Source organism: Dunckerocampus dactyliophorus, chromosome 13 (genome assembly GCF_027744805.1).
Source record: "Dunckerocampus dactyliophorus isolate RoL2022-P2 chromosome 13, RoL_Ddac_1.1, whole genome shotgun sequence".
Classification (NCBI taxonomy): Eukaryota; Metazoa; Chordata; class Actinopteri; order Syngnathiformes; family Syngnathidae; genus Dunckerocampus; species Dunckerocampus dactyliophorus.
Window position 1 is genome coordinate 14,868,192 of NC_072831.1, and position 25,450 is coordinate 14,893,641.

Sequence of the window (25,450 nt, forward strand, 5' to 3'; positions counted from 1 at the left end):
CCTCCATTGCTTACCAACACCTCGCTTTGCTGGCGAAACATGAATGGGTGTCCAAAATGTGGCGCAGGGGCCATTTGTGGAACTTGGCTCATTCCAGAAATAAAATAAACAAAAACCCAGCAAAAGTGGAAAAATAGAGGAAAAACGTTGACAATAATACCGTTTAGCGTCAATTTTTGGGACAATAAACATTTCAAACGCATCTGCATTGTTTAATGACATTGTTAAATAAAAAAAAAAGTTTGTTTGCACAGTCATATTATTTCATTGTATTTTTCTTAAAATATATGTTAAAAATCTCGTCTTGACCCAATCTCGTGCATCGTCTCGTCTTGTGAGTTGGGTGTTTGATTTCAAACTATAGTGAATCCCCACATACTCGTGATTCAGCATTCATGACCTCGCAAATTCGCCGATTTTTGGTCCAAAATATTTTTTTCTGGAGAAAACACCTCTCATTCACCCTAAGCTGGTAATAAGTACAATAATATTTAGAATATTTCCGAGAGCCATTTGCGGCCCAAGACTCGTTTATTATTGGCCTGTGGCACGTTGTAGAAATCAAATTAAACACTAAAAAAAAACAGCAACAATGGGAAAAATAAAGCAAAAAGGCACAGTGTAAAGAAAAAAAACTTAAATGTTGATACTAATAATTAATGACACAAAGCTTTGGCTTTGAATATATGTAAACACTTTTTTTTTTAGCCTTTTTAAAAATTATAAAAATATGTACAGTCATGGAAAAAATGATTAGACTACCCTTGTTTCTTCAGTTTATTGATCCATTTTAATGCCTGGTACAATTAAGGGTACATTTGTTTGGACAGATATAATGATGATAACAAATATAGCTCATAAGAGTTTAATCTAAGAGCTGATATCCAGCAACTTCCATGGTTTTCTTGATAATAACCAAAATAGCTATAACGTTGTACTGCCAAAAAAAGTAACTCTTTGTGCTATTTTTGTTGTCATTGCTGTATTTGTCCAAACAAAGGTACCTTCAGTTGCATCAGGCATTAAAATGAACAAGAAACTGAAGAAACAAGGGTGGTCTAATCATTTTTTCCATGACTGTACGTATATACTGTGTCAACGTGGCCCTCGGCATCCTTTCATTTTTCTGGATGCGGCCCTCGTGGAAAACATTTGGACACCCCTGTGTTAGAGTAATAAAGATGTGAGAAATTGCTACATTGTTCTGGAGCCGAATCTAATGCAAATGTTGAACTGAAATTTGAGGAGAGCGTCAATGTCAAGCAAGCAGGAGGGTTGGGGGGGGAACAAGCTGTGTGTCAAAAATTTAAAAAAATGATCGGCATCTCAATTATTCGCTGTTTTTTGCCATTCAAGGGTGGTCTTGATACGTAACTCCTATGAATAGTGGGGATCTACGGTATTTCTCTGAATCTTTATCTGGATCCTCATCAAAATTTGTCTTTCCTGGCCCATGCCCCACCCCTACATAAAAAGGAAATCAGTCAGACAGTTTTCATGGCATAATCCCACTAACTAATAATGTAAACATCTAAAAAAACATACGATCCGCGGGTAAGGTTAATCAAGTAAGGGCTAGGTACTTCCCTCTTACAGTATATCTCTTTGAATTCTAATTTTTATCTTAACAAGACATTTTGTACTATGCTTTCAACTTTGGAAGGTCCTGGAGGTCCAACTCCACATTTGCTACCGCTTCCTCGTGACACTGCAGGTGTGTCCCAATATTTTTGCATCAGAGATAAGCACAAGCAGAATGTTGCCACAGTATGGAGCCACAGTAACAATATACTGTGGTTAACACAAAGGTCTCCTCAAAAAGCTCAAACAGCTTCCTGTGGACACACCAAGGATGTGCCCCCTTGTCATCATAGGTCACAGACGCAGGGCGCCAATAACAGCAGCAGAGGCTCCAACGCAGTGGGAGTACAGGAAGAGGAACATGTTTACAGAGGGTTCCTATGGCAAAGGTGAAGGCCTGTTTAATGTTTTAAGGAGGTTTGTTCCCCTTCAGAACCACAATGATTTAGGTTGAATATCATCAATTCCAATTTCAACAAGAACTGAAGTCTGTTGCTGACTAATTCAAACAAGAAGCAATATTCTGGATGACAATGACCTTGGAAGCCAGCAGGTGGCAATCTTCTCAGCTGTGTACAGTGAGCACCTGTGTGAGGGAGTGAAGGGCCTTCAAATGGCAAGAGTCGATACTTTCATCACATTATGTCTGATGCGCTCAACAGTAAACAGTATTTCATGAATGAATGCCTTAAAAAAATGATCAAATAGTATCAAGCTGATAAGTGGGACCTGGTTTGCTCAGCTGTGTGTCATTACCAGTCTTAAAATTATTGCGGTTCAAATAACTTTTCTGCATCATCAACACAAAGCTTAGATGAGTCCCCATTGGCCTCTCAACACAATGCATTTATTGTTGATATTATCTATACTTGCCTGGACTCTTTGCCTGCGGCCTTTCATTTCCTCCCGTTAGGATGGATCCGGCACCACAGAGGAAATTCATCCATGCCTGAGGAGGATATTACAGCTGAGTGTAAGGTAACACAAATATGCACACATACATCGTAGCTAATAACATGGGCAAATTCATTCACATTGATATGAATAAGAATGGAGAATGAACTATTAGGGTTTATATATACTCAGAAGTACACCTTCATTATACACTCCTGCACAAATTAATTTACATTCACTATTTGGCAACCATATGTGCTTAGGATAATTTTTTACAGTAGTGGAACTGCAGATTAAAAATAGTTGTTGTATTGTGCAGGAAACAGTGTCGGGACATTAAATTAACATTTCCAAAGGCTGTAGAGGTAATATTATTCAAACAAATATAAAACTTAAATGGAGGATCAAATCAACAATTTAACTGTATTCTTATAACTGTGCTTTTATTAGTTTGCAGTGGTGAAATAAGCTGCATCATACTGAGGCTGTGTTCACACAGCAGGGTATGATGCCCAGTCCGGATTTTCTGTTTAAATTTGATTTTTTTTGTGGTTGTTCACATTACCAAACAAATGCAACTTGTTATGAACGCAAAGCGTGTGGAAAGTGACATGCGTGCACAAAAGCACAACATCACGTGTGTTTATGGAGGAAAGATTGCTGCAGTGTGTGCACTGATTTCATTTCCGAGTCGATAGTGGCTAAAATTCAGGCTGGTGTCGGCATTACCGATCCGATAGTATGTGCAAATTCACCTAATGTGTCTGTCGAGTCGACTTTGGAGCATGAAGAGCTGGTATCCCGAAGTATCAATATTGCATTGTCAATCCGTACATTACTAGCATGCTCTCTTTTTGTGGCTTTTGTGCAACGGGAGTGAATATTTTCTCAACCAAATGATTCGGCGTAGGACGTGAAGAAAGAGGGCAAAAGAAAGAAAGAGAAAAAAAGAAAGAGGTCAAGAACGTTGGCTATGGCAGTTTGTTGACAACTTGCTGCCATGTCTGTTCCATGGTGCGTGCTGTGGATGCCTGAAGCAGGAGTAAATCATTTTCGGATGAGAAGAAGAACTTTTGCCGACATCGGTGAGTACCTTTATCCAAGTCTAGCATGATAAATCATGCCTTTCGATGACTGCCTACATTGAGTAAGCACGGCAATGCAACGTCGATGACGTGTAGGTCGGCTATAAAGTATACAACCTGACCGTTCATACTGCAGTCGCATCGCATATGTATCGGATTTATATCCACATATGAGTGAGGCCTGAGATGCATTTGAAAAAATCAGAATTGTACTTTTCACACATGAAAAAAATCTGATACAGGTCACATATGAGCAAAAAAAAATCGAAATTGACCTGCAGTGTGGGCTACGTTCAGGTCGCATAGAGCCGACCTATACGTCATTGGAAGGCGTGTATTGCCGTGCTTACCGAGACTTTAAAAGGTAGTCACCCATGTAGGCAAAAGTTGTTCTCATCTGAAAATGATTTTTAAACGTCTGAGGCAGGTGTGTCTCACCACACCTGCCTCAGAGTTCCACCACACGCCCAAAACAGCCAAAATTCATGCCCTCTTTCTTCTTAATCTCCTACACCGAATCATTTGGTTGATATAATATTGACTCCCGTTGCTCAAAATCCTTGAAATTGCCACAAATGCGTTAAAAACAGCGTGCTAGTAATGTGCGGATCGAAAATCGGCCCTGAAAATCGAATCTTCAACACCAGCCCTTCATGCTCCAAAGTTGATTCTGAAATCAGAATAGTGATACTTCTGATACTTCAGATGTATGATTGTCATTTGTTTTTTCTGATGTTGTATAGCTTGGCTATATTGTAAATCACCCCACTACTTCAGTATACTTCAGGTTTTAAAATAAATGAACGCCGTTGCCTATGCGTACACCTCGTCGCAGCTTAGCAAACAAAAAGCACAGACAAGAGAGTGAGGTGCAGTCACTGACATTGGGTCATTACATTATTTATGCCCAGGCAAAGACCTGTGACCCACCAGTTGAGAACCACTATTTGAACAAGTGGAATGGAATACCTTATACTATGAAGTGAAGGGAAACAAATTTATGCTCATATTTAAGCGAATAATGACATATGTCATAATTATTATATATTTAAAGTCATATTCTGATTTTTCTTGTAATAAAACAACACTAAATTATTTAGGGGGGCTTAATAATATTTTAGGTGGGGTTCAGCACCGTGTTAAAGGAGTATAGCATACCTCTGATAAAACAGAGCATTCATATCTTAGCAATTTTTGGCACTGCTGTTGTATTGGATCTCTTTAGATTGAGCAAGTGTACCTAATAAAGTGTCCAGTGAGTGTAAATAGACCTAGAACATGGAAGATACTGAACATACGGATTTGCTTGAAATAAATGTTGTTTTGTTTGCTTCCATACTGATGACTGTACGGTAGCGGAGAGGCGCGTTGTGATTGGTCCACTGCGGTGGGTGTTTCCGCATTCTGCGCAGAACTGTCAGCAGAAGCGCAACTTGCAAGAGGAGGACTGGCGCGTCTGAGACGGAACCTTCCTCTGGGGAATAGCGGTGTGAATTCAGGCGGGAGACATGCCGTACATGCTCATCAGCACGCAGATCAGACTGGTGCGTAAATACATGGCTGCTTATGTCTGGTGTTGTGCTTTCTCAGTGAGGGTGGAGCTACAAGTCCCGCTTTTTAAGTGGCATTGCAACAGTGTAGCTGCAAATCAGTGCTGGTCGTCATGTGTATATTATAGCAATGCAAAGGCTCTGTAATTTGCATGTAGAAAAAAACGAATTGAAACTGTTGAAAGAACAAGATTGTCCATTGGGCCATAAATTAGAAATATATATTTATATATATATATAGTATATAAGTTATACAGGGTGACACAAAAAGCTGGAACTTTTTAAAAATCCAATAAAACCAAGAGTTATGGAAGAAAAAGATTTCATTCATAGTAATTGAAACCTTAAACATGCCATTTAAGAAACAATGATGGAATTTAATTTTTTTTAATTACTATACGTCCTGTAGATGGCGTCCTCCTGTACGAATGCATTCCTCTTTGAGATTCCTCATTGACTGCTGCAACATGTCAGCTGGGATACTGTGAATTTCATCCTGAATTCTCGGTTTTAACTCATCCAGAGTTCTTGGTCGAGTCGTGTACACTCGGACGTTACCGAATCTTGAAATCACACGGTTACTGAACAATTCTCGCAACGCCGCCAATGATTGGCATGCGGTGTGTGATGTCGCTCCATCCTGTTGAAACCAGGTTTCTTGAACATGTGGAAAATTTTCAATTCAGGTGTAACAAAGGATTGTAACATCTCCACGTAACGATTCGCGGTGACAGTGACTGAGATCCCCTGTTCATTTAAAAAAAGAATAAGGCCCGATCATCCCATGTTTTCATGAAACGTTTTTATGGCTAACGCACGCTGTTGCCCGTTCCACTGATCCATGGTTACTAAAATGGCGGAGTGTTTACTTGCTCATGTCTGCCAATAGGCACTTCTTAAAAATTCCATTTTTTTGTGTCACACTGTACATTCTTTTGGGTAGATAGATAGGATTCCTTAGATTGATTGTGATTGGCGATTAGTGTATACTTGCATAATATATATGCATAAACATTCATTATAAGCATACTATCAGAAAAAAGTCATTGTAATTAAAAGATAATACTTTATTGTATGTTTTTCGTGTTACCTGCACAACTTAAGCAACATAATTGGGTTGCCTGAGAATTGGATCATCTATTTATAGGCGGTCCACTTTGAGGATTAGGATTCGCCCCTGCCAGACACCTGCAGGTGTAACCAAACTCGAGTTGCACAACTCACAGACAACACAGCAAACAAACGTGTGCAAGAAAGTAAACATGTGTTGTCTCTCAGGAGAACGGGCCAACCAATGTGGGAGATGAGCATTCGGATCCAGCTGTCATGAATTACTTGGGAGCTACGAAAACAACCGTGCTGGGAAACAATTTGTGAGTACTGCTTAGTGCGCCGCCATGGTTGCAGGTGGACATTAAAACGCACCTGCGGCAGGTAACAGTTTGGCACAATACCTTTTACTGCACAAGATGACAAAGGGATACGTCCTGATGTAATTATATTTGGAAGATGCATCATCCAACTCGGAGACAATAAAGTCTAATGGCTTATTTCCATGGCTGCAATCTTCAGTGCTCCCAGGTGGTCTGTAAACACAATGCCAAATTTCCATAAGGACAAAATAGTGTTACTTTCATTTTGGCAATAAATATGTCCATTCTGTCATCAGAGCAAAGTCACAAGGAAGCATAGGACCTCCTATGTGGATAGAGGGGGAAGTCTTTTTACGTTTTGAATAAGCCGGTCAGTGTAATGGGAAACAGACCGGGGACGTGTTGTCATTGGCAACAAGATTCAAACGCTGCTGGGAAATGCATGAAGGTGTGGAGGGAAGTGAACAAACAGCAGAGCAATTAACAAGATTTAACCTTCCAAACAAAAGAAAGACAAAGACATCCTCGACATCTGTAGACAGTAGATTGTAACGCCGTGTGTTTATCTCATTTAGTTCTGAGTACCATGTGGACGAGCCTCCTCGCCTGGTGCTGGACAAGCTGGAGAAGATTGGCTTCCGCGTGCTGTCAATGACTGGGGTGGGGCAGACGCTAGTGTGGTGCCTTCACAAGGAGATAGAGTGATGAAAAACTGTTGCATAGAGAAGTTGATCCTGTACATACAGTATGCATTTTGTGCCTTTTACTTATTGTGATGGGGAGCGTCACATTGTTTTAATGTCCATGTGTAACTGAATACAAACTGCTTTATGGATGTGTATCTGCAGCAATGTTAACAAATGATTTTTTGCAAATGTGTCAAATGGTTATTGTTAAACATGTAAAAATGTGAATTAGTAGTTTACTTAATATAGTAGTCTGTACAAGATATGTGAACAGCCCCATTGGGAAGCCTGTACAGAGCTCAAAATGGAAGTAAACAGGAGTTGCTGTCCCGTTTTACGTCTATAACTTCCTGAGAATTTGTTTGTCTTTGTGTCTCTGGGATTTTTTTGTCCATTCACACAGAGGAACATTTCAGCCAAAATGTGTTTACACAAGGCCTTCTTCAAACAACACAAATTATGTCCAAAATAATTGTATCTGGGAGTGGAGTAACTGTGGGTACAGCATTCCCACAGTTCAATATGTACCTCGGTATTAAGGTCATGGTTCGGTTCATTTTCAGTTGCAATCTTGCACTCTACTGGCATGTAATACTCCAATAAATAAACTTCCCCCCAAAAAAATTAAAATATAGTGCAAAATGTAGTCCATTTTTAGTCATACTACCCAGGCTTGTGGAGGTGCATCGCAACGCAGAATGTACACTTCCTCTCCCTCACTTAAAATGGGTACAGAGTGGGAACCTTTGGTTTCGTACAGATTCAATACAAAATCATGTATTCTTTATGCCCCTAATATCGGGGGTAGGAGACCAACCAACCAACAGATAATTTAGTAGTTGTCATGTCATGTTCATTTTCTCCTGTCGGGTTGACATGGCAAAGTCAATTAAAATTATTTGATTGGCTATTTTACACCAGAGCTTTTATATAAAATTGCAGATGCAATAGTAACAGCTTTATTAATGTAAGCTATTTTTAATGACGCCCTTATTTTGTTACCTCTATTAGACAGGATGTGTGCCGCTCTTCTTTTGAAGGCCAGAAGTGTGATGAAAATGTGTTTTGATAGATAGCTGTCTAGCGCCTCTTGAACCCGTGGCTGTTGTCCGTATTTCACACACAACTTGCATGAAGACAGAGGCCAACCTAAAACGCCGGGTTACATTAACGAGCACTAAAGCACGACTCACAGCCTGAGTGGCACACACACACAGCCGCATTAGCATGCGCCGCTAAACCAAGCTAACCCAGCTAGCTTATACTGGCTATTGTTATGCATGAGCTCCTGCTCACATTCGGTGGCTAGTAAGAATAACAAAGTTTTGTCGCCGACTTAGCCGATGTTTCCGGTTGCTACCTCGACATGTTTAGTTCTGGAGAGGGTTGGTTAGTGTTTGTGTTTTTTTTTTTAAATCGTTCGATTAATCGATTATCGTGACAGACCTAGGCGGCAGCTTGCACCACTGCACTAAAAGTTCCAGTCCCATTGTACCTCTCTGCAGGACAACGATGCAAAGTAAAGAGGCTGAATGTGAGAACCAGAAAATGCACAATGGTGCATCACATCTGGCCAAAGCTGGCATCCACTGACATCTTCAGCAGAGGTAGCGTGAGTAGGTCAGAGAGGAAGAAGATGCCTGGAAGATTATCAAGGTTGTGCTGGTGTTGTTGACAAGAAAGATTGAGTCAACAAGCTCATCCTACCAGCGTGTTTTGCATGCAGCACAAGCGACTGGGCTGGTGGTGAAGTGCTTTTCTGTAGTTGTATATCCTCTCCTGTCATTTGAACATATTATTTTTGTGTTTCTGGGTTTTGTTCTTGTTGATCAAAAAAGTCTACATACAAACAAAGCCATGTGATGAGGGGCTATTGCAGAAGGAGAGGAGGAGCAGATGTCTCCCACCGCATCACGACGTTCCACAGCTGGACATTGTGTAACCAAGCCACAGAGCAGAGATGGGAGTGGTAAGGATAAGCTGGATGCTGTGAAGCTGCCCTGTGGCTCCTAAATAACGCAATATCTGCAGAAAAAGCTGCTGCACAGGCTTTCTTATGCCATAAAACCTAAAAGTAATGGAAAAATATCATTATTTTATGACAATTTTAAAGGATAGGCACTCTACTGGAGGTGTTAAAAGCAGCACCTGCTCTAATGAGATTTAACATGCAAGCTGTGTCAGAAAGAGAGTTAGAATTAGTTTTATTATTGTGACAATAGTAGCAAAAGTCTAGAACTGCACTGCATCATACTAATAGGTAGTCTTGAATGGAAAAAATTAACAAAATTGGTAACATGAGCATTGTGAACTTGATTAGAAGGGTAATACTGCAAAATAGAATGAATGGATTGGGGGAACAGAATTGGCACATTTAGTGAGAAATGTGCTTCAAGATGGTTCATGGATACATAAAGCAAAGAGATGAGAGAAAAGTAATTGGAAACACTGAGATGGATAAATTGCCCAAAAATTTTGGATCATCCCATTCACGCTTTGTGGAAAAATGGCAGTTGTTCTATTTAATGATCAAGGGGTGTTACAAATAACTTATTTTAAGCCTTTTATTTATTTAAACTTGAATTTCTTGCAGTTAGAGAAATCCCTCTTTTCCGTGTCTGTTCATTGAGGCGTTTTGAGAGTTTTATGGACATGTGTATACCAGAATATTTTTTGGCCAGGAAATTCAGTAAAGTATTTGCTGTTTTGCTGGGCAGAAAGTTAAAGACGCAGAAGTTAAAGGTCAGGATACAGTCTGCTCGTAAAGTGCAATTTATCAACTTTGGAAAAAAAAAAAAAACTTTGAACACAGGCCAGTGATTGAAGTAATCAGATGTATTTACTGAAATTTACAAAAAAATAAAAAGATTTTAAATAAAATTTCTGCCCTATATTCAGGTGGTAATGCTAGACCAGGAGTGACCATTACGTTGATCGAGAAGGTAGTGTGGGTCGATCACGTGTGTCAACCACGCCATAAACGTCACTTTGTAGAAGTCATATGACATCATTCAGCGGACATTAAGCAGACAACAGGACCACATCATCTGTAAAAAGCAGAGACCCAATCCTGCAGCCACCAAACCGGAACCCCTCAACGGCCTGGCTGCGCCTAGAAATTCTGTCCATAAAAGTAATTAACAGAATCGGTGAGAAAGGGCAGTCCAACTTTCTAGGTATAACAGGTCCGACTTATTGCCGGCAATGTGAACTCTGACACTGGTCACACAGGGAACGAAGCTGGTCCACAGTTCCACGACCAGGACGAAAACCACACTGCTCCTCCTGAATCTGCGATTCTACTATCCAGCAGATCCTCCTCTCCCTGAATAGACTTACCAGGAAGCCTGAGAAGTGTGATCCCACAATAGTTGGAACACACCCTCCGGTCCCCCTTCTTTCAGAGGAGGACCACCACCCCGGTCTGCCAATCCAAAGGCACCGCCCCCAATGTCCACGCAATGCAGCAGAGTAGTGTCAACAAAGACACGCCCACAGCATCCAGGGCCTTAAGGAACTCTGGGCAGTTTGCATCCAAGACTCTGACAACCTCTGCAACATCACAGGCACTGCTTCCTCATTGGAAGACGTGTTGGTGAGATTGAGGAGGTGTTCAAAGTATTCCTTCCACCGGTCCACAACATCTCGAATCGAGGTCAGCAGCACACCATCCTGACCATACATGGTGTTGACTGTGCACTGCTCCCCCCTCCTGAGATGGCGGATGGTGGTCCAGAATCTCTTCAAAGCCGTCCGGAAGTCGTTCTCCATGGCTTCTCCGAACTCCTCCCAGTTTTTGCATGGGTGACTGCCACAGCTGCCGACCGATTGGCCTGTCGGTACCTGTCAGCTGCCTCTGGAGTCCCATGGGCCAAATAGGACTCCTTCTTCAGCTGACGGCATCCCTCACCACTGGTGGTCGTCCACATCACGCCTTTTCAATGTTGCTGCCAACATGAGCGTTGAAGTCAGCCAGTAGAAGAAGGTACTCCCTGAAGGATTCCTTAGTACTACCTCTAAAGACTCCAAAAAGGGCGGGTATTTTCTGAACTGCTGTGTGGCGCATAAGCGCAAACAACAGTCAGGAGCCGTCCTCCACATGCAAAGGTGAAGGGAAACTACCCTCTGGTTCACTGGGTCAAACTCCAACGTACAGGCCCCGAGCCAGGGGGGGCAACAAGAATTGCCACCCCTGCCTGTTGTACATGTAGCAAATAAATGTAATTACAAGGAGGGTTGAATAATTTTGAGTGCAACTGTGTATACAGCTTGTCCATACACTGAATACAGAATACAATATAGTCAGGCCTATCTTAAAAAAGATGCCCAAAGCCGAATAAACGGCATAAACTAGCCTCGTATATGTAATACCCAATGCGGCCTCAATATGAAACACAATTTTTTAAATGTGAGAAACAATCATGTAAAGCATGAAGGGCCTCTAGGCCTTTGGTGCATGTTCACTTTTCATCACGTGGGGCTGCAAGAATTGTGATAAAAAAAATTGTTCTAAAAAATTCTACCTTGTGTTCTAAAATTGGCTCGATGGCTGATTCGTGGGGACTGTGGCTTGGATCGCTAAACGTCTCAGCTGCTTTCACTGGACAAGTACAGTACCTGGACATGGCATAGAGGAAGGATTTTAGCCACATTAAAGTGTCATAAATAATGATTGTGTGTGGTATTTCAACAAAGACTAAATTGTATCATTAAATATTATGCAACCAATGTCTTCATGCTCGAAGAACACCTTAGGTCAGTGAAATGAATTAGAATGTGCCTGAAACTAAGTAAAAGGTTGTGTTCCAGCTTATGCAAACACAGTTATGAAGGCATCAATACAATATGGCTGCATAAGACCTTATGCAGTATAATTCATACCAGCGCCCTGAGTGTAATCGTTGGAACCACATTACTTAACTTATCCTACCAGCACCTTCACTTCTTCACTAAAAGAGAAAAACAGCATACCAATTAAGGTGATGGACATTATTTGATTGTTAAAGATTTATTTGCATGATTTGACACTGAACAACAAAGCAAATAATGGTCTTATGAAAGTAAACCTTAAAACAGGTGTTCCGTTTACTGGCCGCAGGCTGTTGCCGAGCCAGGTCTTCTAGCACTAGGACATGGCTTCTTCTTCCTCGTCCTCCTTCTGTATTTCTTCAATGAGCCGCTGCCGCTCAGCGGCCTGCCTCATCTTCATCATCACCACACTTTCATAGTCACGCTCATTGGAAAGAGAGCCCTGGAGATAAAACAGATACAACATGGTGACCCATAGCAGTGTATTGAACATATACAGTACAGACCACAGGGTTTGGAAACACCTTCTCATTCAGTGCGTTTTTGTAGATTCATTAAAATATGAATAAAGACATGTGGAATTATGTACTTAACAAAAAAAGTGTGAAATAATTCTAAATATGTCTTATTTTTTAGACATATTTTATAATTTCTCATAATATATCTTAGAATTGTTTTGATAACGCTGCAAACCCTTGGTGTTCTCTCAATGAGCTTCATGAGGTAGTCACATGAAATGGTTTAAACTTCACAGGTGCGCCTTGTCAGGATTACTTAGTGGAATTTCTTGCCTTATTAATGGGGTTGGGACCACTGGGTTGTATTGTGTGCGTCCAAACTTTTGGCCTGTACTGTATGCTTTCATTATGACAACATCGACATGAATCTTAAGTTGTTCGCTTTTAATGAACTCACACCAACATCACAGGGAAACAAACGGGGGAATACAGCCAACACCCACTGTATGTTTGATTTCACAACCATTCTGCAGACCCTCATCTCAAGCACCTTCACCATGACTACAGGCAGGGTGAACATGCATGAGACACCAGCCTGCAGAGCAAGTGTGACAGGGTAATTCTGTTGCCGGAGGTCATTATATCCCAAAAATGGTGGCCCAAATTTTTTTTCTATGCTTGATTGCGTTGCGACCATTGGGACTAAAATGGACAAGAAATTCTCCTTGTAGCAAAGGAATCGGCGAGGGCGGCAACTGGCTAATCAAGCAAAGTGGAACACAGGCCAGACGTCTTAGGCATACGATCACAGAAGCCACATATAAGAAGGCACACAGAGCATGGCACACAAACGTGGACTACAGTATATAGCAGATGCTTTTAATAGGATGTAATTACTGTGACTATGTGCACAAATTACTGTCTTTTTAGAGTTCTTAGGCCAAGTACCCTCAGAGAAAGCCATTGTTGTACATGATCATATCCAGATAGTCTGCGAGGCCAAGGAAGTGTCTCTTTAACAAGACATTGTACTGCAGGAGAGATCAAGTGAGCCTGTGCATGAAAGTCTGGAAGGAGAGCACGAGTGATCCGAAGAGGAGAGGTAGGTTTTGTCAATGCACACACAGAACTAAGGCATCTGGAAATCATCACGGGGACTCCAGCATCCATGTGCTGAGAAAGAGGGTAAGTGTTGAGGAAAAGGAGAGGGTCGGTGAGGGGAAGTCCCCCCCCCCCCTCCGACTCCCCTCACGATGCGGCCCCTGGATTGAGGAAAGCTGCTATTATCATTCCAGTAATGTGAGCTCAAGCCCTTGTCTGACACGTAACTATGAAATATCACGCAAACGCCATTAGATAGAATGAATAGCTATTGCATCCTCAAATTAAACAGGATACAAGCAAGTATACAAGCAAGTTGGCGGAAATGCTCCTGCCTCTTTGGCAATGATAGTTCAAATCCACCCCGCCCTCTAATGGTCACTATGGTCATGTGCAAGTCAGAAAACGTATGACCTTTTCATTAGCAGGCTATGCTAGCTAGACAATTCTGGTGCTTTCTGGGCAGTGTGACACATTTCTTGTAAGGATGAGGGATGTTTCCTTGCCCGTGGTGCTAACTAACAATGTACATGTTTAGCCAGTGCATCACCCTGTAAACTCAACACTTGCTGTGCACGTATACTGCATGTGCGTGTTGTAATAATGCCGGGCCGCACAGAGTAGTGTGACCACAAAACACAAACAAGGGGGCCCTGTGCAAAGTCAAGTGAGGCGGGTACAAGGCCACCGCAGAAAGCTGGATGGCAGTAAACACGCACACACACACACACACACACACACACACACACACACACACACACACACGCACACACACACACACACACCCCCATACATGCATAGAAACAAGCTGAGAATTAGCTCTGTGACATCAGCACTTGGCTAGGCCACAAAACAGCACACCCCGGATTGACCCCAGGCCAGTAATGACATCATGAATACCTCCAGTGCTGTGAGTCAAAGTGTGCAAACACACACAAACACACACGTGCAGTCTGACACTACCTCTCAGACACAGCAGGAGGCAGCTCGCTGTGCAGGTGGCCACCGTGCTCCCTCGGCACAAGTTGTCAGATCAGCTGCACATTACACCATTTCGTTGGATATGTGTTGTGTGTGTGTGTGTGTGTGTGTGTGTGTGTGTGTGAATACAAACTCGTGTGAGCACCAGTGAGTAAGCATGGAAGCAATTGGGCTGAGGGAACAAAACTACAGAATATTTGGGCAACAAGAAATATGGAAAATACACAAAATATCTTAAACTACAGAGATGTATGTCCTTCAAGTAGTTCTGAACTACTGTGGTGGGTGTTATGCCAACAGGAAGCTATAACAGTACTTTAATTTAGACAAATATTTTAAGGAAATATCTGTCTCTACAGTCCAGCTCAACTGTCTAGAGTCCAATTTGATCACATTTTGAAACAATTACTCCCCCAGGAAATAATTGAGACAGAACTCAAAACTTTAATTGATCACCAAATTCAATTAACATTTTTATGATCATAGAAGTGTAAATTACCACTGTTAATGACAGTATTATCATAAGCGTGGTTCAAATCGTTAATTTAAGGTAGTGTTTTATTGTTTAACGTTTTATTATAAACATTGGTTCACTTCTTATGTTTGCATGAGATACAAATGTTAAACAGTATGTTTGAATGTTGCTAAAACATTGTCTGTACAGTTAAAAGCTTTTGTCATGTAATTATTCTCTTGGAGATGAATAAAGTATCTATCTCTCTCTCTCTCTTATCCCTACATTCCCTTATTTCCTCATGCAAAATTCATTTTGAAATCAGAACAAAAGGGGGTTAGAACTGCATCCCCCGATTGTTTTCAATCAATATATTTTTTAAACCTGGAAACAACGAAGATTAACAATGTGAAGAAGAGACTCCACATGTTGAGAGCAAGCTGTCAAACATGGAAGCCACCAGCGTTTAAAAGCCTGCATGCATACTTTTCCTCACGGATGCTCTCTTAAACTGAATCGACGTGCCAAGGACTCTAGATTAAATATTACACACTTATTGTGTCGTAATTCTGCAGCACAAGAGGTAGTCGGGTTGTATTTGACAATGGATTACTCATTAAAGCCATCAGATACTTTAAACTCTCTATCCACTGAGCCAAGAACAAACTTCGCAGGCATAGTTGCCAAGAGATGAAACGGCTGACTGGTGTGACCAGGCAAATGTCTTTGCCTCTAATACACTTGAGTGAATTTAATCAAGGAACTATTTATTTGGTGCTGTGTGTGTTGTGTTTCTAGAACTGTTTGTCTCAGTGGGCTATGGACGGAATGATTTATGAGATGTGAACAATTATTTTGAGATTGCATGCACATATATGAGTGAGCATGTGTCCTCCTAAATTAAACAAACAGGCAGGCGAGGGTAACGCGCATGCAACAAGGTGAACTTATACAGACAAAGCTCTGGAAATGGTAGAGGATTAATCATTACTCATTATGAAACTCAGACGTAAAACCCCAAAGGTCTGGTCAATTACAGTGTTATTGTTAGTAAAGAACAAACACTACATAGAGATTAAGTCCCAAATCTACTTCCTGCATCCAACCGTTTACATGCACGTCTGAGAACATCTGGTTCCTGAGTAAAATTCCAGCACAAGAACGCCTTTGATAAGGCAGCAAAAGACAGCGATATTTTGCAGCCAAGGTCTTAGTAAATACTGCCGATCATTGACTGTAAAGTTACACAAGGCAGATGTTTTAAAAGCATGATGCACAATGTAACTTGGAATCACAAGATATTAACTTATTCGTCACGTCACAGCTGAAACAAAAAATTTCCAGAGAGCGAAGAGCAACATCATACAGGTAATTGCTGTTGCGTGCGGACTGATGATTTTGTAGCAATGAGAAGAGTAAAAGGAAAAAATACATACATGAAGACCTGTACGCACAGAGTTGCATGCAGTCATAGTATTGGACAGGAGAGAGGCCTTTGGACAGAGCTGTTTGGAAAATGTTAAAGCAAAGGAAATAAACAGTTGAAAAGAGAAATGGCACCAGAGGCCTGAACTCCTGCTGCCCTGGCATTTCTCTGTATGATGGATGGGCTCAAGGATCCCAGAATAGCAAGTTGTGGGGGTTTGGCTTCTTTAATATCCAACAATACCTCGTTGTAAAATTATGTCTTTCACATCCTAGCTTTGCGGGAAAACCTCTCTGATTGCAACAGATTTCCCACTAAAGCAAATACGGCCGTGAGACTGGTAAGAATGCACTCTCAACCTTGGAGATGTGAAAAAGAGGACAGGCGTTATAAGCAGAGGAAAGAAAAGATGGAATGAAAGTTCCAAATAAACAAACGGGTAGTGTCTGTTTATTCTGTGTTGCCATGTTAACATGGTTCCTTACACAGCTTAATGTGCAGAAAAACTAGCGGAACGTATCCACGCCGCATGTTGTTTACTTGAAATCTCTGCTCTTAATCTAAATATCATCATTTAATAATTACTAATGATTCCATGCCAGGAGACAAAGCAGTACATTCTCAGCTTACAATGACCACCCACTGTTACTGCAAAAATATAGTGGCCCACGCAATTTGTACAGTACATGAAATGTACAATAACCATCAGTGGTAGATAGGGGTGTCCCGATACAATAATTTCACTTCCGATCCGACTTCGATAATGCAGCCTTGAATATCGTCCGATACCAAGCCAGCACACATCAGCACAGATCATATATACTTTTATTACTTCTTTAGTAGCGTGGAATGTTGGAAAAGGCATGCTCAAGTGATATTACTCAAACAGAGAATAACAGTCAGCAACAGTAGGTATGAGAAAAACTGACCCATTTACTTCTTGATGCATCTGCTGTATAGTTTTATCGACAATGGATTATCGTATAATGCAGTGAGGCCTGGCGTGCTCAATGAAGCATTTAAACCCGACATTATTCACCACCGACAGGACTCTTTTCTCTTACAGCCAATTACTTTTTGCCGTCACGTGGAAGTTTCTCATGCTTTGCAAATGTGTCAAACAGCGGTGGATGTTTCAGGAAGCCGTGGTGTTTAGGGATCTCATGACACAATCTTCAGGATCGGGATCGGCTGTCGATCCGCTGTATTTTGAAGATGGGATAATATCGGCTTGCGCCATGAGATCGGGCCGATCCGATTGCCATATAACGTTTAGAACTCTGGGCCACACTCCACCACGGTAGGTGCAGTAATGTGCCTCAAAGCTGGTTGCCAATCGACTCCCGCTACCCACAAAAAGAAGAAAATGCAACACAACCATGAAGACATGTCCGCGGTTTACTGTGGTAGAGTTAGTTTCACGTTGGACGTTGGATATTCGGCTCCATAGCTACAGCGGTAGTTCCCCCTCACCGTGCCCAGACTGCTGTGTCATTGTGCGGGAAGTTCACACAGGAAGTGCTGCTCCAACCGCTGGTTGTTTATACTCAGGACCGTCAACAAATGACTATTGTGTTGAAGAGCGTTCATTAAAAACAATGTCATATATTTTAAATCACACCACAAATTTATCTATAACCATGTCAAATGATTAAGCCTACACTAAAAGTATTTTGCACACGCATTTTTCCCAATTTTGTCTTTTATTGGATGGAGTTTCATTGGATCTCTTATCGGATTCATGTTTGTAACAAAAGCTTATGATTAAAAAAAACAAACAAAAAAAAACCCCAAAAACGATCGGTATCGGATCGGATCAGATCGGCAACTCTATAAAAAAAATCAGATCGGATGCCAAAAAATGTGGATCAGGACATCCCCACAATAAATACAAATCAGACCTGCTTGTCAGTAATATGGCATATACAGCTATTTTTCCTCATGATTGTAAGGTACCTTCTTGGTACTCTTCATTTAGCACTAACCTGGACTAGATTTTTTCTTGTCTTTTAGAAGTCATGTTTTCTTTATGTTAGCCTTTAAACAGTATCAACATAAAGCAGTAGTATTTGTGTTGTCTCACCATTCATTATCAAGCCCATTCATCTTCCCACTATGACAGCCCTGACCCAACTTGACTGAGTTGATTAGAGGCCACTGTTAGCTTTGTCTCGCATTGTTGAGTCTCAACCTAAGGTTCAATAAGTCAAACCTGGATTTTTTACTTCAGTCATCAGTATGTCATGTGACCGTCTTGCTACAGTGTCTCTACAGTGTCTCTTTGTGGAGTTTCACGTGGAGTGCTGTAAATCAACATCTGAGCCCTGAGTCATCACACAGGAGACAGGCACTGATGAAAAAAATGCTCACTGGGTTGTTTCTCATCTAGAATTCAATGGAATGAGATCACAAGGGATAACTACCAGGAAAAAAAAAGAAATTGTTTGAGAGATGAATACAGAAACTGGGCAACTGCTCAGCTGCTGAAGTGAACGGCTCTATTTTAAGCAGAGAAAATTGTTTGTCTAGCCATGAGTTTACCATACATTGGATTAATTCATGAAAGGTGACAGACAAAACTCCTGGTTGTTGCCACCAAATAATGTGTCTCATGTGAACAAAGTAGAAACATTCAAGTCCATACAGTAGGAGGAGGAGGAGGATACACAAAACAGCCAAAAGAAAATCCAGCAAAGCCTCAGTTTGGGCTTCTTGCACCAGTCAAAGCAATATGTGGAAACAGTTTTTGTCCTGTGACAACAAAAATACGCAGCATCCCAGATTTCAGACCCAACATAGCTGCATCAACCACACTGGCCGCTATGGTAAGAAGGCTTACGCAGAAATCCAGTCAGGGCTAAAGGCATCGGCCCAGAAGATACATAGCATGACAACAAACCTAACAGACGGGGGCCATGTGATCTCATTCCCAAATACCTCAAATAACACTAGCTCTTGGGCCTGATTGCAGACGAGAGCATGAAAGCAATTCTGTGGTTATAGGTTGATGGAGGGAATGTGTGTGTGTGGGGGGTGGGGGTGGGGGTGGGGGTGAGGGGGATGATGGGGGGCTTCTTAAACGAGAGACGTTCATAAATGTTTTGTTTCAGTCTTAAGTAAATGTTATGATAATTTCATTTACGTGAGTCACTGAGTGTGGCGTTCTGGCTTCAGAGTGCATAGCGAGAGTACAAGAGGGGATCAGGCCTATTGTTTATTGGATCAATGTGAAAGACACCATTTGTCCATCTCCTTTGCACTCTGTATGCTTCATATACGTAAGTGAACAAGAGGACAACAGAAATGCATATGAATTCATTCATGATTTTGTAAACAAGATCGTGATTTCATAGCTGGGTGGTAGGTAACCTCAAATCAATCAATTGAATAAAAAATGTGAACTTAAAAAAAAGCAGCTGAAAAGCCATTTGAACTAAAGTTGCAATTGCTGCCAGTAACAACTTAGCAAAGGCTTTTACCCCGTCATTTAGGCAACAGGGAAAGGTTGTTATTTGGATACAATTTCCATTCCTGTATCAGTATAACATTCCAAAGACAGGAGACATGAGAATTGCCAGTGCAACCAGTTATCGCTTGCTCTTATTTCTCTTGTGCAACCCTCGCTGCCTGAACACGCATGTCTGTGTGCAATACTGTGGATTACACAGGGAAGCGGTAGGCCTCCGGTCAGGCAGAAGGGCCTGTAGAGTGGTAAGACTTAGGGGCTTTAGACAAGCCAACAGCAGTCAGGAAATCATGAAATCAGCAGAGCAGAGGGACAATGACATGGAGATTAGAGATCAGTTAACCCCCTCCTCTGCGTAGCTGGCCTCTTTGCTCACTCACCATGACTTCCTGCTTTTTACAAAGGCGCGCACACGCTATGGCACACTCTGAAAAACAACTTTTTGCAGTACTCAAATGCAACCACTCTCACACTTTCCCTCTCAAACACACTGTGCACTTGGCAGCAGGTGTGTACTTCTGGCTATCTCAGGATCTGTAACATAATCAGCAGCTTCAAGGCTGCACCCACTCCCTCCCACAGGTAACAGGAGCAGCCAAGCATCCGGCAGGACTTGCGTTGACACTTGTGACTAAACAACCAACATACACCGCAATCTGGATGATATCATCTGACGTCTGGCAACCAACCTCGAATGGGATGAGTGTAAAGTGAAGCCACAAATACCTTTTAAAAAAACACCTTTACCTGGAGGCTTTGAAGCGCTCGGACTCTGACCTCACATGGTTTATCTCTCATGAGGTCAAAGACTTTCAACTGCAACACCTGGAAAGTTCCACAGTGAAAATGGGAGTTGGCACAGGGAAGGATTAGGAAAAGAAAAGATCAAATGGACTGAAAATCAAAAGGTAAATGCACATCTTCAACATCTCAATGCAAAAACTGCATTGTGTCACTGAGGAAAAACCCATTTTATCAAGATTGGTTTATTTCCCAAGGCTGTGTACTGAGGTCTTGGAACAAGCCTTGTCATGTCAGAGAAGAGCTTGTCAGTGTTCAGGTACGAGGCGCAGCCAAGTTTCATGACAGACACTAGTGTGCAAGCGAGGAAGTCAAATATCCAGTATTTGCTCGGCAACATAGGTAAGAATTAATCTATTTTTTGATGAATTAATATATATGCAAGACACCTGTAAGAAAGGGAAGGAAAAGCCTTTTAATCATTTACTTTTGAATGTTGGTTAATGTTTTCAAGGGTTAGATTCCGCATCTCAAAGGTAGATCATTTATGGCAGCATTTACAGTGTTTTTTGGCCAATCTGCTTTAACGGGCTTCTCTAATTTAAACTTGGCAATGTCCAGCGTTTCCTGGACAGAAATTTACGGCTGAAACCCTGAGTTTCCTCCTTGGCCAAACTGACATGTTGGGGTAGGAATGCTGCTGTGTCCGTGCACTCCAATCTCCCGCTGCTACTAAAGTGCCGATAAAACCTTTACGGGCCAACAAAACCTGTTTGCTGTAGTGGCTTACAAATTTACAAAGTGAGTGTTTCAAGTCACGAACACAGCTCTAATGTGGGCAAAGCTGTTTGGGAGACGGTGAAATCACAGACCCTGAGACGATTATCTAATGCGCATACCAGTGTTGGTCCACTCAGTTTGGTTTTACTCAATAATTATTTTTCTTTCAACATTATGTTTGCTGCTTTTTGTTACATTGCGACCAACCACTTTGAAAATGGTTTACATTATTCATATAGAAAACAATAATCCGCAAAAAGAGTTTCAAATTATAGCTAATATTACAGGAAAAAACTTAAATAAAACAGCTCTACGAGCATGCAAGATACTAATGTGTTGCTACTCTTGCTGCAAGATACACAATAGACCACACCTGTTTTTCTAGGAAAAACATATTTGAAAAGTAAATATTTAAACATTAAAGCTTCAAAGCATGCTTAGAACACACCACAGCTGCTAAATACTGAATTTGATTAAACCCAAATCAAGTGGAACAGGTGCAAGCTCTAAACAAAGGTTGCCGATTGACTTTGAGCCAACTGACACCAACTAATCTCACATCATGGTGAGCACATAACTAGCACAGAAGTTATCTAAAAGATTGTTTATGTTGTTGTTCTAAAAGGCAGAACATATGAAATGTGCACCATTATAATTAATTCTTTTGTTTTTTTGTTGCAGATGGAAATGATTTACGATTTAAGTGTTCAATGTTGAACAAAGACGGACTTCCAAAAGGGTTCAAGGACTTCTGAGATCATCTTAATCAGACATAAAAAAACATTTACTTCTTTATTAAAGACAATCAAGATGCCACTGAGGGCATCCTTACACAGAAAGCCAACCTCTAGTCGTTGGTCAAGCAGAAACTCAAAGCGCAGAGAGGTGCTCTCCGTCAACATGATCAGTCTACCATTGGCTGATTTCCGCCATATTTCACATATTGGAAATGACGCTAATAGGGACAGCTTTGGAGATCTATCTTTCCTAAAAATGGGCCACAATCTCCTTCTACAAAGCTCCCAAAGTGAACAAAATCTCTTCTTGGCCTGCTCTCCGCCACCAAAGCCCCCTCGTCTGAATATAGAGGCAGAGGGATCAGAGAGCCCGGACTGGTCTGTGGGCCACCAGGACAACATAGGCCAGAAGAGGAAGAAATGCAGCTCTATGCCACTGCTGGACAGTGAGGGAGCCGAGGAAGGAAAGTTTGAAATGGGGGACCGAAACCAAACGGGAAAGAACATTGCGACCAATCAGGCCTACAGCGCTGGATGGGACAACCTAAGTTCAAACAGGGATGGAGACTCCACAGTAACCGCTGACAAAATTGATGGGCAACAGAAAGAGGAGGACAATGGCTTTTCCTTTAGCCTCGACCTGGGTCCTTCCATCTTGGATGATGTTCTGCAGGTGATGGACAAACTACAACAATGAATACAATGGATATCAGTACAAAGACAAAAAAAATAATACAGGAGGAATCAAACTCTATCCCAAACATACTGTAAAGCATTTTAATCAGCATTATCTCTTCATTAAGGAACACATCTCATAAATCTGATTTTGTGACTTTTGAAAAGCAAGTCCATGAACAAGAAATACTGATAAATTACCCGACAAGTTCACACATGTCAACAGACATCACCAATGAGCATAAAAGATTTGTTCATCTGATGGAACTTTGCTTGATATTTCCCTATACGGAGTTATTGATTGAATGTTAAACTTTGAGTTGTACATTTTTACCTTCCTGTACTTTCTTTACTATTGTTATACCCCACAACCACACAGTACAATACTTGACGGCTGTTAAGGCTTAAGTAGTGTAGCGTTTAAGAAATGAAAAGTTACGGGTGGAGTCCAAGGTCCTCGAGCTGTGATGTCTTGGCTCTAAGCCTGCTTGCCAATCTGTTGTGTGCAGAGGCCAATTTCTCCTCCGCACGCATCTCAGAGGCCCCACTTAAAAGGTACACCAAGGTACCCCCCATCTCTCATTCCTAACAATGTAGTGAAAACAAACACGAAGCTCTGCTTCCAATAAAAACCAGTGGTGGCAGGTTTCGCTGTAGACCAAGCCAGACCACAGGTCCAAGACCTTAGAAAAGGGAAAAAAACAGAGTGCTGGCTGTTTTCTTAGCTGCAAAGTCCAATGTACTGGTGAATGGCACACGAGAGGGAAAGTGGTAAATGGTTAAGTGATACTTCCACATATGCAGGGGGTGTCGAGGGAAGAGGACCAGAGATATCAATTACAGCTGCAAAGTCTTGATGGGGATTTAAACACAACCGTCTGACTAAACAAACCAACATGTAAAAATATGATTAGATATCACTCTATACACACACTGTTGCCTACATACAAAGGGAAGAGCACATACAAATGCGGGCACAAATGGAATGAAGAAGAGAAGATAGAGCCCCAGTCAGATTGTCAGCCCCAGTCAGTTTCTTAGCATACAGTTCCAAGGAAGGCTGTGGGGTGAAGCCACAATGAGCCACATACCAAAGTGCCACACGGGTCATTTACCAACCGCAAGTGTCCTGCTGCTAGGAAAAAGACTTAGAATTCTATGCATGTCCAACAGAAACAGTAGTGTTGTGGGCGAGTCTGCACTGTATCGGTTTGGATCAGTCCTATTTTAAATTGGGTATCATTGTTCCTGATTCTTTTATTCTAAATGAGAAAAACCGATTGTGAAACATTTTTGTTAAAAAATATACTCTTTTGTATTTTGGAGAAGTAAAAAAAAATGCATATTTCAAATTCCAAGACTGATGGTTTTGTGGATAAATTACTGTTGTCAACATTTAGAACAGTGGTCTTTGATGGGTAGGAATTTATCTAAAAATGTTTTTAAAAGAACACGTGAAGAAAAGAGTCTTTAGCCCCTTTCTCGTTGCCTGTAAAAGTTTCTCCATGTAGCTGTTCTGTACAAATGGCACTGATAACACATAAACTGGGGATAAAATCGAACTGGCAATTTGATATAATAGATTGAAGTAGAATGCCATTTGTGTATAAGGATATTCCGCAATACTGGGAATGCAGTCTAGGTTGACACTTCACATTACAAAAAACAATTGTCTGTCTGACAAGCATGGCACTGACATCATCACACATCTTGGTATCTGATTATCTGAATATATAGATATATATTATATATATTACATGTATAACATACATTTACGGCTCTGGGGCTGCTATATGGCGAGAGGTGTGTGTGTGTGTGTGTGTGTGTGTGTGTGTGTGTGTGTGTGTGTGTGTGTGAGCAAGAGTTTTTTGTCGGACACACTTGGGGAAATTTAAGAAGCAGACTAAAATTGCACAGGTATTTCAAGCAGGGTTCTGTGTCTTTACAAATAAGCTACTGCAGTAAATGCAACCTGTAGTCGCATACTGTAGGCATTACTGTTCGAGAATGGAGAATGGCATAAACTATAGCTCAACAAGTGGTCAGCCTCATGATTGATGGGACAAGAGAGGGTCAAGGCTTGCGGTCCAGTTATCACATCTGGTACTGCTTCTCTCCATCCAAATATCTAAACTTGCTGTCACACAGAATACCAAAAGCACTACCATCTCTCGCTCACGTAACTCTTTTGATTAATCAATTCTGTCAGTGACTAACTAAACACAAAAAATATTGTTTTGGCAAATGAAGGATGTGTCCTTCTATTTTAATCACATCTCCCAGAACAACGTGATGCTACTGAAATATATTGCGAGGTTTCACATACGCATGGGCGTTTTGTGAAAGTGATATTGTTTGAGCTGTCTATCAAGTTATGTCAGAACATTTTTTCAGACCAATGCAATCCAAAACAGATATTCCTTGTCACAGTCACAAAGAACAGGCTGTAACGCAATAATTTGTACATCTTTAACGAAAAAATGCAAACATCTCTTTATATTTCACACTAATCTAAACCAGTGTTTTCTTTCTATAAACTAGGACTTTTGTTTATTGAGGGCCGTAGTATATACAATATATTGACAGAATGCAATGTGTAAAAAAATGTGTAGGAAAAATGAGCAATATATTCCAAAACAATGTGACACTGAAT

At 41.2% G+C, this 25,450-nt stretch overlaps 3 protein-coding genes across 5 annotated transcripts in view; 2 read left to right on the top strand and 1 right to left on the bottom strand.

The window, feature by feature from the left end:
- Positions 1-2,475: 2,475 nt before the first annotated feature.
- The window catches only part of dnajc17 (DnaJ (Hsp40) homolog, subfamily C, member 17), a 48,136-nt gene continuing 25,161 nt past the window's right edge, over positions 2,476-25,450 (bottom strand). The window contains exons 11-15 of one of the 2 annotated variants that reach the window (XR_008573420.1): positions 12,236-12,420; positions 12,091-12,118; positions 11,693-11,786; positions 6,565-6,696; positions 2,476-2,530 (exon numbers count right to left, since the gene is read on the bottom strand). Coding sequence is in view for 1 of the 2 variants with exons in the window: in XM_054796514.1 (XP_054652489.1) it covers positions 12,295-12,420 (126 nt within the window). In the remaining variant the exon portion in view is untranslated. Of the gene's footprint in view, positions 2,531-6,564; positions 6,697-11,692; positions 11,787-12,090; positions 12,119-12,167; positions 12,421-25,450 lie in introns of those variants that run through there. The other variant, XM_054796514.1, reaches the window with a different exon arrangement.
- On the top strand, positions 4,938-7,771 carry gchfr (GTP cyclohydrolase I feedback regulator). Its single transcript, XM_054796517.1, has 3 exons — positions 4,938-5,104; positions 6,389-6,483; positions 7,059-7,771. The coding sequence occupies exons 1-3, from the start codon at positions 5,069-5,071 to the stop codon at positions 7,186-7,188; spliced, it is 261 nt and encodes an 86-aa protein (XP_054652492.1). The 5' UTR covers positions 4,938-5,068; the 3' UTR covers positions 7,189-7,771.
- LOC129192455 (cdc42 effector protein 3) lies at positions 20,329-24,650 on the top strand. 2 transcript variants are annotated; one of them, XM_054796516.1, is made up of 2 exons: positions 20,329-20,772; positions 22,067-24,650. In XM_054796516.1, exon 2 carries the CDS (start codon positions 22,196-22,198, stop codon positions 22,817-22,819), a length of 624 nt encoding a protein of 207 aa, XP_054652491.1. In that variant the 5' UTR covers positions 20,329-20,772; positions 22,067-22,195; the 3' UTR covers positions 22,820-24,650. The 2 variants fall into 2 exon arrangements, with proteins under 2 accessions (XP_054652491.1, XP_054652490.1); XM_054796515.1 differs by lacking the exon at positions 20,329-20,772 and adding an exon at positions 20,792-21,007 and having other exon boundaries at positions 22,067-24,649.